Source organism: Passer domesticus, chromosome 1 (genome assembly GCF_036417665.1).
Source record: "Passer domesticus isolate bPasDom1 chromosome 1, bPasDom1.hap1, whole genome shotgun sequence".
Classification (NCBI taxonomy): Eukaryota; Metazoa; Chordata; class Aves; order Passeriformes; family Passeridae; genus Passer; species Passer domesticus.
This window is the reverse complement of record NC_087474.1, coordinates 105,223,649-105,238,794: the sequence shown is the minus strand read 5'-3', so window position 1 is coordinate 105,238,794 and position 15,146 is coordinate 105,223,649. Positions and strand designations below refer to the sequence as shown.

The 15,146-nt window shown below is 34.4% G+C and overlaps 1 protein-coding gene across 6 annotated transcripts in view; it reads right to left on the bottom strand.

Annotated features, from left to right (window-relative positions):
• Window positions 1-3,501: 3,501 nt before the first annotated feature.
• RTTN (rotatin) overlaps window positions 3,502-15,146 on the bottom strand; it is a 79,212-nt gene continuing 67,567 nt past the window's right edge. For 5 of the 6 annotated variants that reach the window (XM_064432456.1, XM_064432472.1, XM_064432464.1 and 2 more), the window contains 7 exons: window positions 12,857-12,934; window positions 11,321-11,447; window positions 9,388-9,587; window positions 7,299-7,566; window positions 5,946-6,049; window positions 5,531-5,600; window positions 3,502-3,920 (listed from right to left, as the gene is read on the bottom strand). In XM_064432456.1, the coding sequence (XP_064288526.1) occupies window positions 3,838-3,920; window positions 5,531-5,600; window positions 5,946-6,049; window positions 7,299-7,566; window positions 9,388-9,587; window positions 11,321-11,447; window positions 12,857-12,934 (930 nt within the window). In that variant the 3' untranslated portion in view covers window positions 3,502-3,837. Of the gene's footprint in view, window positions 3,921-5,530; window positions 5,601-5,945; window positions 6,050-7,298; window positions 7,567-9,387; window positions 9,588-11,320; window positions 11,448-12,856; window positions 12,935-15,146 lie in introns of those variants that run through there. The other variant, XR_010368498.1, reaches the window with a different exon arrangement.

The window sequence follows — 15,146 nt, the reverse complement described above, 5'->3', positions numbered from 1 at the left end:
TTTCAGTTGTGGTAACTGCTTGGAGGAGGAGAAGAGGGGAACATACCCTGAATACCAAACTTAATCATAAAATCTCTAATACTTAATGTTCAGCACCTCAAATACTAGTTATAAAAATAAACATGTGCCCAAGAATAGCTGGAACTGAGGCTGAGGGCACACACTGACCTTCAATCATGGAGCCAAACCCTTATGGCTTACAAGACAGGGAGACCAACCAGGTCTTAGGAACGCTCAGAGGCCATGCAGAATTACTGAATGAGATTAGCTAATCACAAAAAGATGATGATGAGGTGATAAACGTAGAATGCACATCTTCCACAGGGCAGCCCAGGAGGCAAGAGAGGAGCCTACAAGGACTGCAGTGCTGTGAAATTGTATTTACCACAAGCACTTCTCTATCCTAATGCAACACCAGCATGACTGCTATCTCAGCAGGGGAGGTGTAAGTGATTACTTTAGGAGCCATCTTGGAGAGTTGAAGGAATCACTTTTTTTTTTTGCATAACCATAAGAAACCTCAAGTGAAGTGTGGAGTGCCCCTAGATTCCCCAATGGACAGCAACCTTTGTGTGGCTGCTAACCATTTTTTTCTCCCCTAGAGAACATTTCTCTGAAGGAAACGCAGATTTGAGAAGCTGTCACAGCAGCTTCTACTTTACTGTAAAGGGAAATCCTTAAAAAAAGCTGGGCTGAAGTCTCAAGTATAGAAAACTCCCCTCCCCAGTCTGGCCAGTACTGCTGCCACAAGCCCATAATTGCTGTAATTTGCAAGTTTGGTATGGAGGGGAATCAATGAAAAACATCATCCAGGGATGTGTAGTTGCTGAGTGAGGAGAATTCATAAGTCTAAATTGCTGGAAGAGCAAAAAATAGTCCCTTTCTCAAAAATGAAGTATTTTTCCTGAGGATTTTTAAGTAGGCTTGAAAACCTATTACTCAAAGGTTTGAAAACTTCATCAGTAAGTCATGGCTAAATGTCTCTATTTGCATGAACACACACAATCAAAACGAAATTATTTAAACTTAATCTACAATATTATACCACTTAAGTGGAAATTATTTCTGTGAAAGTTTTGAACATGCACTAGATGACACATCCATTTTAAAAAAGAATCTGAAAGTCCCGTTATTAGTGGATTTTATGCACTTACCTCTTTTGAATTTAATAACTTCTTTCTTGATTACAAGCTTATCATAAAAGATAAAGCAGCCAAGTAAGAGCATGATATATCTGCAGCTAGTGCAAATGGTAATTGAATTCTCTTGGATAAGGATTTTCAAGAGATTCCTAGCTTGCATGGCTGTGCCTTTTATTAGGGAAACTAGATGAAAGTTGAATATTACCTTTTAAACTCTGTAGCTTATTCAGGAAATCCATCTCCACTTTAATTGCACTTTCCTCTGCAAGGTAAAAAATTATTTTACAGTTCTTGGAATTGGAAGGTATTTAAGGGTTTAATTTTCTTTGAAAATACAAACATGACAAATACCCTATCCTTCAAGATAGATGGATGATCTCCAAAATTTGGAAATTAACTGTGAATGAAGTCTAAATATGTAAGTCTTTTTTTATTAAATTCATTAAGGATAAAGGTTATTGTGAGGCTATTTATGGTAGTCTAAGTGCCAGTGAACAGGAAATATAGGGTCATTTACAGTTTATAACTCACATTGTTAACATGCAGGAAGGCAGGATGCAGCCACTCTATGTTCCCAGTTTTCAAGAGAAAATGTGATGGAAGGAAGTGCTGTCCTTTAAATAATGACATAAGGCCCTTTCCTTAATCTTGAAGGAGGAAAGCTTATTCAAAATATGAATATAGATTTTACCCTTAGAGTTTAAAAATTGTTTTGATTTTCCAGAATAGCAACACCAAACATAAGTATTTACTTATGACATTGCTACAATTGCTTCCCACAACTGTAAATTGTTGTAGAATACTGAGAAAATAACTCATTTTGGGATAAGCACAGCACTAAGGCCTACTGTAACAACAAATGTATTAGCAATTTGCACAGAATTTTCAATATAAATACTTTCTTCAAGAACAAGCACAGCTTAGTAAAATAGAAATGTTTAATAGAAAACAAGCATCCAGATCTTCCATGGCCTTATATTGTACTTGCACTTCATGGAAGTCATGAAACTGCAGCCCTCATTCTCCTCATGAGATCCATATGCATTTTTATACTTTGAATGAGATCTTGCCATCCTTGCAGGAGTGGTAACTTCCATTAGAAATCATTTGGCATTGAGTGCTCTCATTTTTTGTCCTTTTCAAACAGAAAAAATGGCAAACAATCTGCATTTGACTTAGTGACTGATTTATGAGAAAGATCATTGGGGTGAGCATGCTGAAACATAAGTCTCTGAAGAGACTCAGCACTTGGTAGTCTGAGGGGAAGAGACCTCACACTTCCAAGCCCAGTGAGCAAATGCTGACTTGCAGAGCTGTCTCCTGCCCTGCAGCTGAGTGTTCTGCAATAAATACCATGGGATGAGCATGACAGCATTTAACAACTGCTTTGCAAAATACAATAATTACACAATACAGTAAGTGGAAAAGAATCACGTTTTGGTGGTCCATCCTTGCTCTTTGTTTGGTGGAGGGATGGAAGATCAGCCAATAATTACATTTCAAGTTATGACTTAACCTAGCTATAAGCATCACACTTATGGTCAGCTGAATTATATCAAGTCACACATAATTTACAAGCACTGCTAAACAAATAAACCAAAATCTCCTCTGTCAGCAGAAAATACTTTCATCACCTGGTTAAGAAGAAAACACTAATTACAGGTAGACATGGCCTTGCTATAATTCTTAGAGATGTTATTTGGGTTTTGCTTTGAATTAGCTCACTTCTATCTGACTCTGACATAAAATAAAAGCTTTATGTGTTGAGGGAAATTAAAACACCCTGTTAGATACTCCAGAAGCACGGCCAGAAAAACAGTTCTGCTCAGACAGCAATGTATTTTTTTTCTCTAACTCTGTCAGCATAGAATACTGAAAAGCTTAGAGCAATAGTTACATAGTAGCACTTCAAAGGCATCACAGGTCCAGATAATGAAGGGGAAGGGAGGAATTTGCCCCAAGCAAAAGATTCAAAATCTTTAGAAACCAAGGATTTTGAATCAAATATTTTCTACATTGTTGTAATGTAACTAAAACGGATGCAAACACCCTGTATCCTGAATAAACCGCTATGTTAAAATAACTGTCACCTCTAATATCAGCAATTGAGAGCTCTTTTTCAATTGTTAGCATCTTAAAAAGCATGCAGCAATTTGAACTGAAATCTTCTTCAAAACCACAACACATACCTTGCTGTTCTGCATCTAATATGTGTAACACACCACAGTTGCCAACATTTTCAGTTTTTGAATCTGAGCATACACGGTGTACACCTGCAATCTTAAAAATTCCACTTCACTCACAGCAAATGTTGATCTCAGTTAAAAACCCCTTTATTAAGAACAATGCAAACCAGAAATTCTAATACTTGCAGTGACAATTTTAATGCATAATTTAAGAAAATTACTCATTTTTCAAATCTTTTCCCCTGTACATTCCTTCTTCTGTGTACATACTTTACATAGTAGCATAATTATAATTTCCCATTGGGACTACAGTACAAACAGTTTGAACCAGAAACAGTGCAATTTCTTTGGTTCAAAGAGATGAACTCCTTCCACAAAGGCTTCATAAATTTCTTCCACAGCAAATCTGCTGCTGCCACAAATCTGTGAATCAGAAGTGCCTTCTTCAAATTTCAGACTCTCATAGAACAAGCTATTCAATTTCAACATGAGAAGTCGACTGATGACCATTAACAATCAAGAAGCTGCACTATATTCTCTAAGCATTTCACATGGTATGCATGTAGTTCATTTTCTTCTGGCTGGGGAGAACCTGAAAGGAAAAAAAAAACAAACAAGATGTGAATTTCTAGTTGATTATTAATACAAAATTACTTTTCCAAAGATTGCATTAAATGCCTTGCAAGAATTCATGCTGGTTTATGACCTTAACCTCTGTATTAATGAATAGCAAATCAAATACTTTTACTTTATTTTGCAAAGTCTGTTTTGGTTTTACCCTTGGGTACACCAAAGCAGGAAATGTAAAATAACAATAGCCATGTTGAAATATTTCCCCGCATGTACTCAAAATAACAATCTACCATTTTAGCCCAATTATCACTGTTAAGTGATCAAAGCTTTATAAGCACAGACTAGTTGAGACCTAAATGCAGGAATGTTTTAATGACAATATTGATGATATATTACACAACTATGTAACAATGTAACAATGACAGTTGCATAAAATCTTTTATATCCCTTATTTTGATATGTAATTTTTTATTGAATTAAAAATCAATAGTTCAGTTGGGGACTTTTCATGTTCTACAGCAGTACATAAACAAATGGGGATTAATGTTATGAGTCTATAAAAGGTAAAAGGTAAATGGTATGTAAAAGGTACATATTTCTACTTTGTTGATTCAACAAGGTAGAAAAGTCTCTGATCCATGGTAGTTCTGCTATAAGGAACAATACAAACTTCTTAACATATTGTCAGCATATGAAATGTTGTATTGTTATGTTTAAGAATTGACTTACTAAAGGCTGAGTTTGAAACAACAGTACATTCACAAAATTAATGAATTTGGGTGATGGCACAGGAAAAATGATGAGATGTTCTATCAAAAATATATCTCCTCCTTATTAGGATATCAACAATGGTCAATGTAGAGAGCAAGTTTGTGGCAAATATGTTATGCAAATTCTATGGAAACCTTGTATTATAAGGCCCTTAATCAATAAACCTATTTGCGTACATCCATAGAACAATTTAAATTAGTAGGAAAGCTCATTAGCTTAAAAAGACATTATCACGTCCTTTCAAGATTAGACTAACTTGATGTGACTATCAATCAATAAACCCATTATTAGCTACTGAAGCTCCAGATCATTGTTTGAGCACCTTCCATACTGAATGTTCTTCAGCTGAATCTACTGTATTGCAGCCATTCAAACAACAGTTATGTTCAGTTACTTAAGCAAAAACCTGAAGCTTTCAGAATGCCACTAACCCATGCCAGAATATTTTAATGTGGGAACAATGCTCTGTTCTGATCCCTTCTCTGTGTGGCTCAACACCCTGAGGCTGAGCACAGTTAGGCAAAGTCATTGCTAAAAGAACAATTTTTCTTATCACTAAATTTAAAATTTAAAGATTCACAGAACTGTATTGTGAAAAGGCTTTTTATTGCAAGTATGATCAGACCTATGCTTCAAAACTAACCTTGGTAATTACCCCAGGTCTTCACCTAAGGCATTTTTCTCCATCTCGATTTCTAAGATGCCTAACCATAAGCCACATAGCTAACTGTGATTTTAGGGACAAAAGTATCTTTTCAAAAACTTGTAGCATAACAAAAACTTACTGTGATGTTATAAATTGAAATGCTTTAATGATGGAAAAATTAAGAATTTGCATTAGGTAGAAGTAAGACCTACTTTTCTTCACTGAAGAATAAGCTTCATCTATTCTTCTCCTTATGGCTGGATTCTTCAAAGTCACTTTTGCCTGTAGCACACAAAAACACAATGAGCTTTCTTGCCCACATGATCACATCTTAACAGCAAAGTTTAAAAAAACTGCAATAATTCAGCAGAGCATGAGATGCAGGAATTTTTAGAATTAATATAACTGTATCACCATTTAAACCACATTTATATAAGTAGTCACGAATTACAAAGGACAAACTGCTTCTATACCACGTTGTTTAATCTCCCAGCCTCAGTAGCTACGTGATTAAAATAAAAGAGAATTACTATTGTAAACTTTATTATTATTTACTTAGAGATTACTGTATTGTTTACAGCATAAAAGTAAAACATTCTTAAAAGTACAAATTTCTTAAATACCAACCTTCTGACAGTTGTGAAGCAAAGCCCAAAGCGAAGCTGCTCCTATTCTCTGAACAGCAGGACTGTTACTTTCCAAACAGGCAGACAGTACTGCAATTGCTTGATCTAATGAGACAAATAAAATACATGAAACCAAATGCATCTAGAAAATATAATCAAGAGCAACGTAAATATATTTACATGCCTCAGTAGATTGATGCTTGGAGTATACTTATTTTTATGACAAGTACTGGTACGGCAGAGGAGTTACAGAAACTTTATTATCGATTAAATTTCAATATGCTCATAAAATCAGCACAGTACATTGAAAGAAGTGTTAAAAACAATATAGCAAAACAAAACCATGTAATGCTACTTGGTTAAAAAAGTTAAGCCAGCAGTAATAAAACATGAACATTATGCTATCATAGCTATCAGCTATGCTTAGGGACTAAGTAAGCTGTGAAACTGTTTTATAACTCCCAGTAGCCACAATTAGAGCCACATCAGGATGGATATTAAGATGTTTCTATTTCCCTTCATACTTATTATGCAGATGATTTGCAACCAATGAGAAATATTTGCCACCCCACTGTAGGTGCCTTAATTTTCTAGCATTGCTCTGAAGCCAAACTCTTCCACTTTGATTCTTCACTTCACAACAAAAATTCATAGATTATGTAACTAAATAATGTATATTTAATTATGGCAGTAAATCCACATCTTAGGAAAAATAAAATCCTGGACACTATGGAAAACCTGCTGAGAGTTTGAAACAAAGACAGGAGCATTCTCTCTCAATTAAATGAGGGAAAGAAACATGCCTTCTACAAACAACCAAGAAAAAAGTTCTAAACACATTGTTACATTAAATTTACATGCTATGACATAAATTTATCTCTATCGTAAACATTTTCTGTACAGGACAGAACATAAAATGGTTCGTCTCAACATTCATGATTTGCACAAGCTAAGAAAGTTTTGTCCAACTGAAAGATAGGAACTTCAGTTATTTCAAACTGACTGATACAAAGAATCCTTTAACCCTCCCTGAAAAACTAGGTGTTTGAGAAAACTGCAAAAATTCTTTCATTCATAATCTGTTATTATATCCAAATGATCTGCCTAACAACGAATCTTGATTTTCTTTTGAGAACTATTTATTTGTTTTTCCTTTTATTATGAATTACTGTAATTGTCTCTCTGCCAAAATATGTATTCTGTAATGACTTCTAAAAATTAATTTCTATACAAATGCTCTTCTAAAATACAACATTGAGTTCTTGGTCAGTAACCTAAACTGCCATGAAAATATAGTCTTCTGGAAGCCATGATATCGTCAGGGAAGAAGTTTGCATACCCTTCAGATACTTACCATTACCTAATATCTTTGGTTTATTAGCTGGACTAAAACACATGTTATGTAGAATAAGAAGTGCTAGATGTTGGCTGCTCTTGTGCTTGTATTTACACATTTCAATGATTTGGTCTAAAAAGCCATTTATCTTCATAATCATCTGTTGTCCATCTTCTCCAAAAGATATGTTCAGTAGCAGCTTTAGCCAGAGAGTAGACACATTACCAGAATTTTTATTACTTCCTTTTGGTAATGAAAGAGATAAAAAGTTCTGCAGGAAGTTACTCTGTCAGAAGGAAGAAAAAGGGTTTTAGAATTTATAGTCATTTATTCCATGGCTTGATTGCTGTGGTTTGAGGTTCCAATCTACATACTTGACCAGACACTAGTAGAATTGTTAAATTTAGACATTAAAGGCAACCCATTATTAGCCAAGGATTTTTGAAAATAATTACATATGAAAAAGAATCTGCTGCATGGTTAAAAAGTTAATATGGTAACCTACATTTCTTCAATAATAATTTATGCAGTATAGATACATAAAAGTTGATCCAATGCAATATATTTATTTAAAGGCTAATTCCCACCACTACACAAGTTTTTTGTTTTGCATTCATTGTTTCTACCTATAAATAAGCTAGTGACATTTTAAGTGAATCAATGCACTACTTAGATAATGTATTCTTGATTTCTTACTTATTATTGTATGCTATTAACAAATGTTAAAGGTATCATAAAATGTCTCGAGTTGGACGTGACTCGTAAGAACCTAGAGCAGCACTCCTCCCTACTCCTCCCTTCACTGCCAGCCAGAGAAATGTCCTCTATTTTTGTAAGCACTGAAGAAAAAGAACTGTGCATTGATATGATGTATACCATCTCAGGCTTTGCCTCCACTTTAAGGAAATTCTGAGAAGATGAAAATCAATTCCCCGGTTGCAAGAGGGAGGCGTTCCAATATAAATTCCTCTAATGAAAAAGTCCTTTACTAAATATTCCCAGCCTCACTGAATCTTGGCAATATATAAAAGCATCTGGTTGAAAGCAAGCAACCCAGCATACAAACTGATTGTGGTTTTCTTCATGAGAATATAATATTGGTAATTTAATTTTCACAGAGGGAATTGGTTATACAGCATTGCTTACATTTATGAAAGCAAAGCCCAAGAGAGAGAAGAAAGTACCATCACACTAGAGTGAAACTCTGAATAGTCTAAAAGTAAAAACAATTCACAGAATACAACAGTTACTACAGAAGAGATCTCAAACTCTTTGTTTCTATCAAAAAGTTTGAGTATTAGCCACTTTGCAATGGTATGATCATGCTTTATATAATTAGCATCACAAAAAGATCTATTTCTTCCTGCATTTCTAACAAGTAATTAGGTCCAAGAACAGAACACTGCTAATGGAAAAACAAAAGAAATTTTTGCAATTAATAAATTACTATAAAAGATGCTAGAAACACACTTTTTATAATTTCTGCTGTGTTAGCTCATCTTATCACATCATTACTACAGTTGACTTTCTACATGGTCTGTCTTCTATTCTCAAGGTTTGAATTTATTTAAATGATCAAAGTTTAAGGGAAACAGATTTTTTAAAGCACATTTCATAAAACAGAGGATCATTCCATATACAAAATATATAAAAAGGAAAAGACATTACAAACATTTGTGAAATAAGATTTTTATCCAACATCCAATCATTGCTTTTTTCCTAAAACTTTTGCAAAGGTTAAGTTTCCCACAGCATACCTAATTATTTACAGTGTTTAATTTCTTTTCATTTACGTGCAGTTTCTTCTACAGCATACTGACTTGCATGATCCACTAGTGATTGCTATCAATACATATGGGTATTAAAAATGTTACAACCCCCTGGCACAGAGGGGTTACAAAAAGCTCTATCAAAAATTGCCCAGACCATGAGAATAACTGAATTACACTCTGCTCTTAGGGAACAGTAACTCAACTGAGAAGACACAATAGATTTGATTCCCACAGATGCATGTCTATATGGTCATAGGACACTCCATATTAAAATATGGAGTTTATTAAAAAGGAAACTGCATCCATTGCTAAAATACAGGTTACCATTTACTTACCTTCTGAATAATGCCTTTACAGTCATGAGACAAAGCAAGGTTAGATATTAGACAAAAGACCACCGGCTGAACTGGGCTGTTATCATTTGACACATAGGAAGCCAATTTCAAGACATAATGCATTAATGAATTGCCAGCTGCACTTCGTCCAGATGGAAGCGATGATTGTCCACCACTGACCAAACAAAGTGAAGTACAACCTTAAAGCAATGAGACATTTATCATATTAGACATGCAGATATGTATTTTTAAAAAAAATCTATAGAAAGAACAGTACAACTGGTCAAACACTGAGATGGAACTTTTCAAAGGATTTGTTAGGTATCTTTTCATTGAACCCCAATGAAGTCAATCAGACAGTCTGTGAATAGAATTGTGCCTGAATGTAGCACTTTACTGGAATAGGCATCTGCTGTTCTATTGTTCTAGAACGTAAGAGGTGATTCTGCTGTTAAATAGAAGCCATTGCTCCATCTCAGAAAGTCTCCTTAAAAACCGGAACATACACCTAATTATACAATTATTTGGAGGTTGAATCTGAAGGGATCCTTTGAAACTGGCTCAGAAAAAGAGGTCTCTGTATAATTTGAAAGGATTAATATAAGTTTCTTAGAATATTTTTCTGAGAAATACAAGTGCTGTCTGCAGCTGTCATTACATTGTACAACAGAAGAATGCACAATCCTATGCTACAGAGCTACAAGTTTGAATTAATACAGCAGCAGGGAACAGCTATGTTACCGACCTAATACAGATAAATGCCTTCTGCACAAATATAGATATGTCTTTTTTTTAGTGGCAATGGCCATCAGCAACAACAGGTAATTTCTTACATGGCAAAAGTAAACAAAAATGAGACCATGTTTAACTGTGACAAATGTTTACATACATTTCTCTGACTACACTGAGGAGTGGTTAACCAGTCCACAGTAGGTAAATTTGGGATACCTCATAAGCCAGCTATTCCAAACAGGAAGAAAAAACATGATTGAGCAGAGATCACTTGCTCTTATCAGCAAGGAAAATAAAAATGCAGCCTAGAGTCACTTCAGCTTGATTTCTTGCACATGGACAGGACACTACATTTTTATTTTAGACTATGTAGCTGACTAATATACATCTTTGTTCAGCCCATATTAAAAAAAAAAATCTTTATTAAAAAAAGCCATTGCAAGTTCATTTGAGGTCTGGAGACATCAACTTTAAAAAAGTGTAATATTTTAACTGTTAACTATCCTGACAGGGAGAAAGGAACAGACACTTTTGTGTCTCTTCAAGCTACTTGCAAATCATTATCTATGATTTGCTAAATTTGAATAACTAGGATATGGAAAGAGAAAAATCCATGATATGGAAAGAGAAAAATCCATGCTAGAAGAAAGTTCAGGTTTCTAGTAGTGGGAATAATTATCAATGGAAATAAAAGATTTGCCCAAATGTAAAGGAGTTTCCTTATGACAAATATACAAATGCAAGCTAGTGAGTCCAAGGCATAAATAAATTGAAGAAATTAAATACATTATTGAATTTGATTGACTATTTCAAAACCAGAATGTTCTCAATAAGGACTGATGCACAACCCATACAAAGTACCGATACTGTTCTCTATTAAAGAATTCCTAGAATAGTACTTGTATAATATACTACTCAGCTTGGCAGGACATCTTTGGTTTGAACATAATGGTTTGAATTAAATGCTATTTAATCCTTTAGTACAATTGCACTCTTGCTAAATCCAACAGCTTGAACCAGATCTGAATTAAAGTCTGGAATGTATTAAAACCAAAACTCTTGATGGACTCTGATGGACCAGTGCTTTTACACTTTCCTAGCATGGTAGCAATAAACATTCTTTTCCCTTTATTATGCTTTTCTGTCTTAATTATCCTGGTAAAATATTTTGATGTATTCCACCACAGCATGACTTTCATACCTGCAGGATAGTTTGCAGTGTAGACACAAAGCAAATGCAGAGCTATTTGCATTGAGGAATCATCTGCTAAAAACCACGGCCACAGAGAATGCAGAACAGGAACAAGATGAGCTTTGAGTGCTGCCATCTACAACAACATGAGGAAGAATTTCAAATGCAATCAGTCCTTTGAAAAGGAAATATAGAATCAGAAAACCACATTTTCATCTTATGGTTTAAAAGACTGTACAGAGAACTGAAACCATCATTTCAACCACTAATAAATTTAACTCTACACCAGTCTAAACCAGCACATATCTTAATTACTGAAAGATATGCAAACAAAAGATTTATTCATTCCAAGTATTCTTTTTCAAGAGCCCTTAAAGTTTTATTCAACTCCTTCTAAAGTAATTATTGAAACTCAAAAAACATGGAAACACAAGAGTGCAGTTGTATACAGAGAAAATGATAGAAATCTTCAGTCATCAACAGCAACCTCCTTCAATGCTCCAAGCAATTCTTTCTGCAGATCCTGATCAAAAGAAGAAAAACTTTCCATAATAATCTTAGCTGAGATTATGGCACAACTAAGTTATGGGGACTTCAGGAATAATCAGATGCCTTACTCAGCCCCAAGTGTTCTGCAGACAAAAAGGATGTTAATACATGCCCTGGAAAAGGGGTACACCTGGAAAGTCAGGAAATCTTGTAGTTCTACCACTGCATTTGCTAAAAGTAGCCCAAGTTGTATAAATAGCACAAGTAACACAATGCCAAGAAAAATTAAACTGTGAAAGTGGAAATAAATCTGTGAATGGTATCAGCAATAAGAAAGAGGAAGAGCAGTGATCAGAAAGAAAAAACATAGGAAAAAGTGAAAATAAGTAATGTAGCATTTTCCCCATGGAAAAAACAAGTAGGCAGAATGGAAGTTGAAAATAAATCGAAAAGAACAGAGAAAAAACTAGAATAAAATGAAAATACTTTCAAAGAAACATGATTTTATAATAAATGGATACGAAAACTGTGTTTTGGAGGATTAGTACAATTTCACTCAGATAAAGAAAAATAAATAGCAAATTATTTTTTAGATTTTGAGTTTTATTTGGTTTTGCTTGTTTTGCTGGGGTGGTTTTGGGGTTTTCTTGTCTTTCAGAAAGGGAAAAAAAAGTAAGAAGAGGAAATAACTTTCTAAGATCTGAAATGTATCTCTATGCACCTTTCTGGTGGACCCACACTTTTCTCCACATCTATTTTTCAAATGGTATGCTTTGAAAATTAGAATTATTGACTTATAAAAAGCAGAAATGGATATAAAAGATCACAGCCATCTGAAACCATTGGGAGATGATGTTTCCATATGAACACTAAGTTCCTAATAGATGTGTAAAGTATTCTTAGGAAGTGCGAATAATAATGAAATATGAAGTATTTCTTGCCATTAATATCAAATTTAAATTTAGCCAGCTTGAAAATAACTTCAAAGTAGAAAAAAAAATTATCTCCATTCAGTAACTAAATGTGCTCATATTGCTTCAGTATAAGAATACTTACTTTGCACTCTTCATTTTCAAAGAGGCAGTTTCTAAGGATCTGCATTGAACACCTTAACTCCTTGATAAGGTTATCCTCCTGTCCAGGGAAAAATAATTGAAGATCATCAATGTAAGACCGGAATGAATTTTGTACAAGGAGGAAAGATATTTCAAACGAAGAAGTGCAAATCTAAGGTATCAACATTTGGGTCACATCTGCACAGCAGTTTTCTTCTGATTTCACGTAGAATTCATATTCAAGCACATTTACTAAAGATATTTATAAGCAGTAACTTATTATCCTTATCTCTCTTTATAAGCCACAGATACTGTTTCTAGGGGCACCAATGTGACCAAATGCAGAAATCTGTAATGTTGAGCTCCATTTCTCTTATGACTAATAAAGAACAGGAGGAGCCTTCCTGAGTATTTGCTCCATCCTAAAGCACACATCTAAAACAAGTCAAATGAATCATTGCCTAGAAGCATTTATTTTTCTTCCTTGGATAAAAACAAGGTTAAATTAGCTGTCTTTCAGACCTTGAGATGAGCTCAGTTGGAGCATGGTGCTAATAATGTTAAGGCTGTGGGTTTGACCTTTATACAGACTATTCATTTAAGAACTGGATTTGATGATCCTTGGGAGACCCTTCCAACTCAGAATATTCTGTGATCTCTACAGCAAGCCAGGCCAATCCATCCTTATATTCCCAGGATCTTAATTTCCTATCCTTAACTATAAATATAGAAGCTATAAATAACTTCCAATCTGATAAGAATATTACAAAAATAAATACAGACCTTTGGACAGTGAGGGGCTACCTTGAGATTCAAGTTACAAGTGAACAAAAAAATCAATCTTCTTGACAGAGCTGTGACACTACAGGGCAGTGATGGCTGACCTAACTCTATAAGGGTGACACACTAAACTACTTCTGAAAGATTACCAAATTCCAACAAGCTTGTTCACCACAGGATACTATTCCTGTCTTATCAAGCATAAAGGAACAAAAATGTAAAATAGGATTCATACTTAATCTCAGACAAGGTGAAGAAACAATGCATGCTTATAAATCATAACATGCTTATACATCATAAATCATGTATTTGATGACTTTTAGAGATTAAGTACTCTGCAGTACAGCCTACTGCAAAAAGGTTAATGAAAGCCAGGTGTAGTAGATAGGAAGAAACATACAAGACATTATTACAAATACATTTTATAACTGGTTTGTCCCACCTCTAGTCACATAAAATGCTAACACTAAGGTAAGACTCTTAAGAATTCTTCCAAGGAATTCTGTATGCATTAATTTAGTCAATAAGTAAAATAGCATTAAAATGCCACAAACTACAACTCATATTTAATGTACAAACTTCTAGGAGGTTTAAAAATTATGGATTGCATTGATAACACTGTTTATATTTATTTATTTTAGGATATCTTGCTTTTTACTACAATAATATTTTGACATGATGTTTTGAAAGCTTGACTACTTCTAAATAGTTTTCATGCTCTTTATTATCATCACACTAATTATTGTGAAAGAAAAGGAATATCAAGTAAAACACCTCAGCTGACCTGAGAATGAAGCTAGTTAAAACAAGTTTTTCCAAATAATTAAGAGTTAGAGAAAGGAAAAAAGAAGAGAAGCTGTCGTGACTTTCCTCTGAGAGTTGTGCCTTGTAGTGGGTGAAGGGGCAGTTTTGTAAATGATCAGCTAAATCTACCGTGAGAGCAACGTCTCAGTACATGAAACTGTCATTATGTACCACTTATGATGAAGAGCACACTTACATATGATGCAGCAACCTACAGTCCCAGCTCAGCAGGAAATCTGTCACAAAATATTTTGCAAATCTTTCAAAGAATTTTCAATTAAACATAATCTCTTTTTCTGAACTTTCTCAGAGGCTCCTTTCATCCAATTTCATTCAAGTTTTAAATTTCTCCTCAACCCAAAAACTGCAAAGAACCAGCTGACTTCAAGCTTATTGGATATTGGATAGGGCAGGACAACACTTTTCAGTCTCCAACACTTGAAAAGGGAAAATGAATGTGTTTAAAAGATCTCAAGGAAAAATATGAGAGCCTTCACATCTTAGGGTCGAACTCAATTTTTTTTTAAGAGTTCATTGTCACAAAACACAATTCCACACTCCCACAAATCGAGGCTAATGTCTGTATCAAAATCCCAGAGAAAAATACTACTTAAAATACTATTAATAAATACTACTAAGAAATGCAGAAATACCCTACAGAAAGGTGTTTTCTGCAATTTCTGATTTATGTGGGAGTGAACAAGATA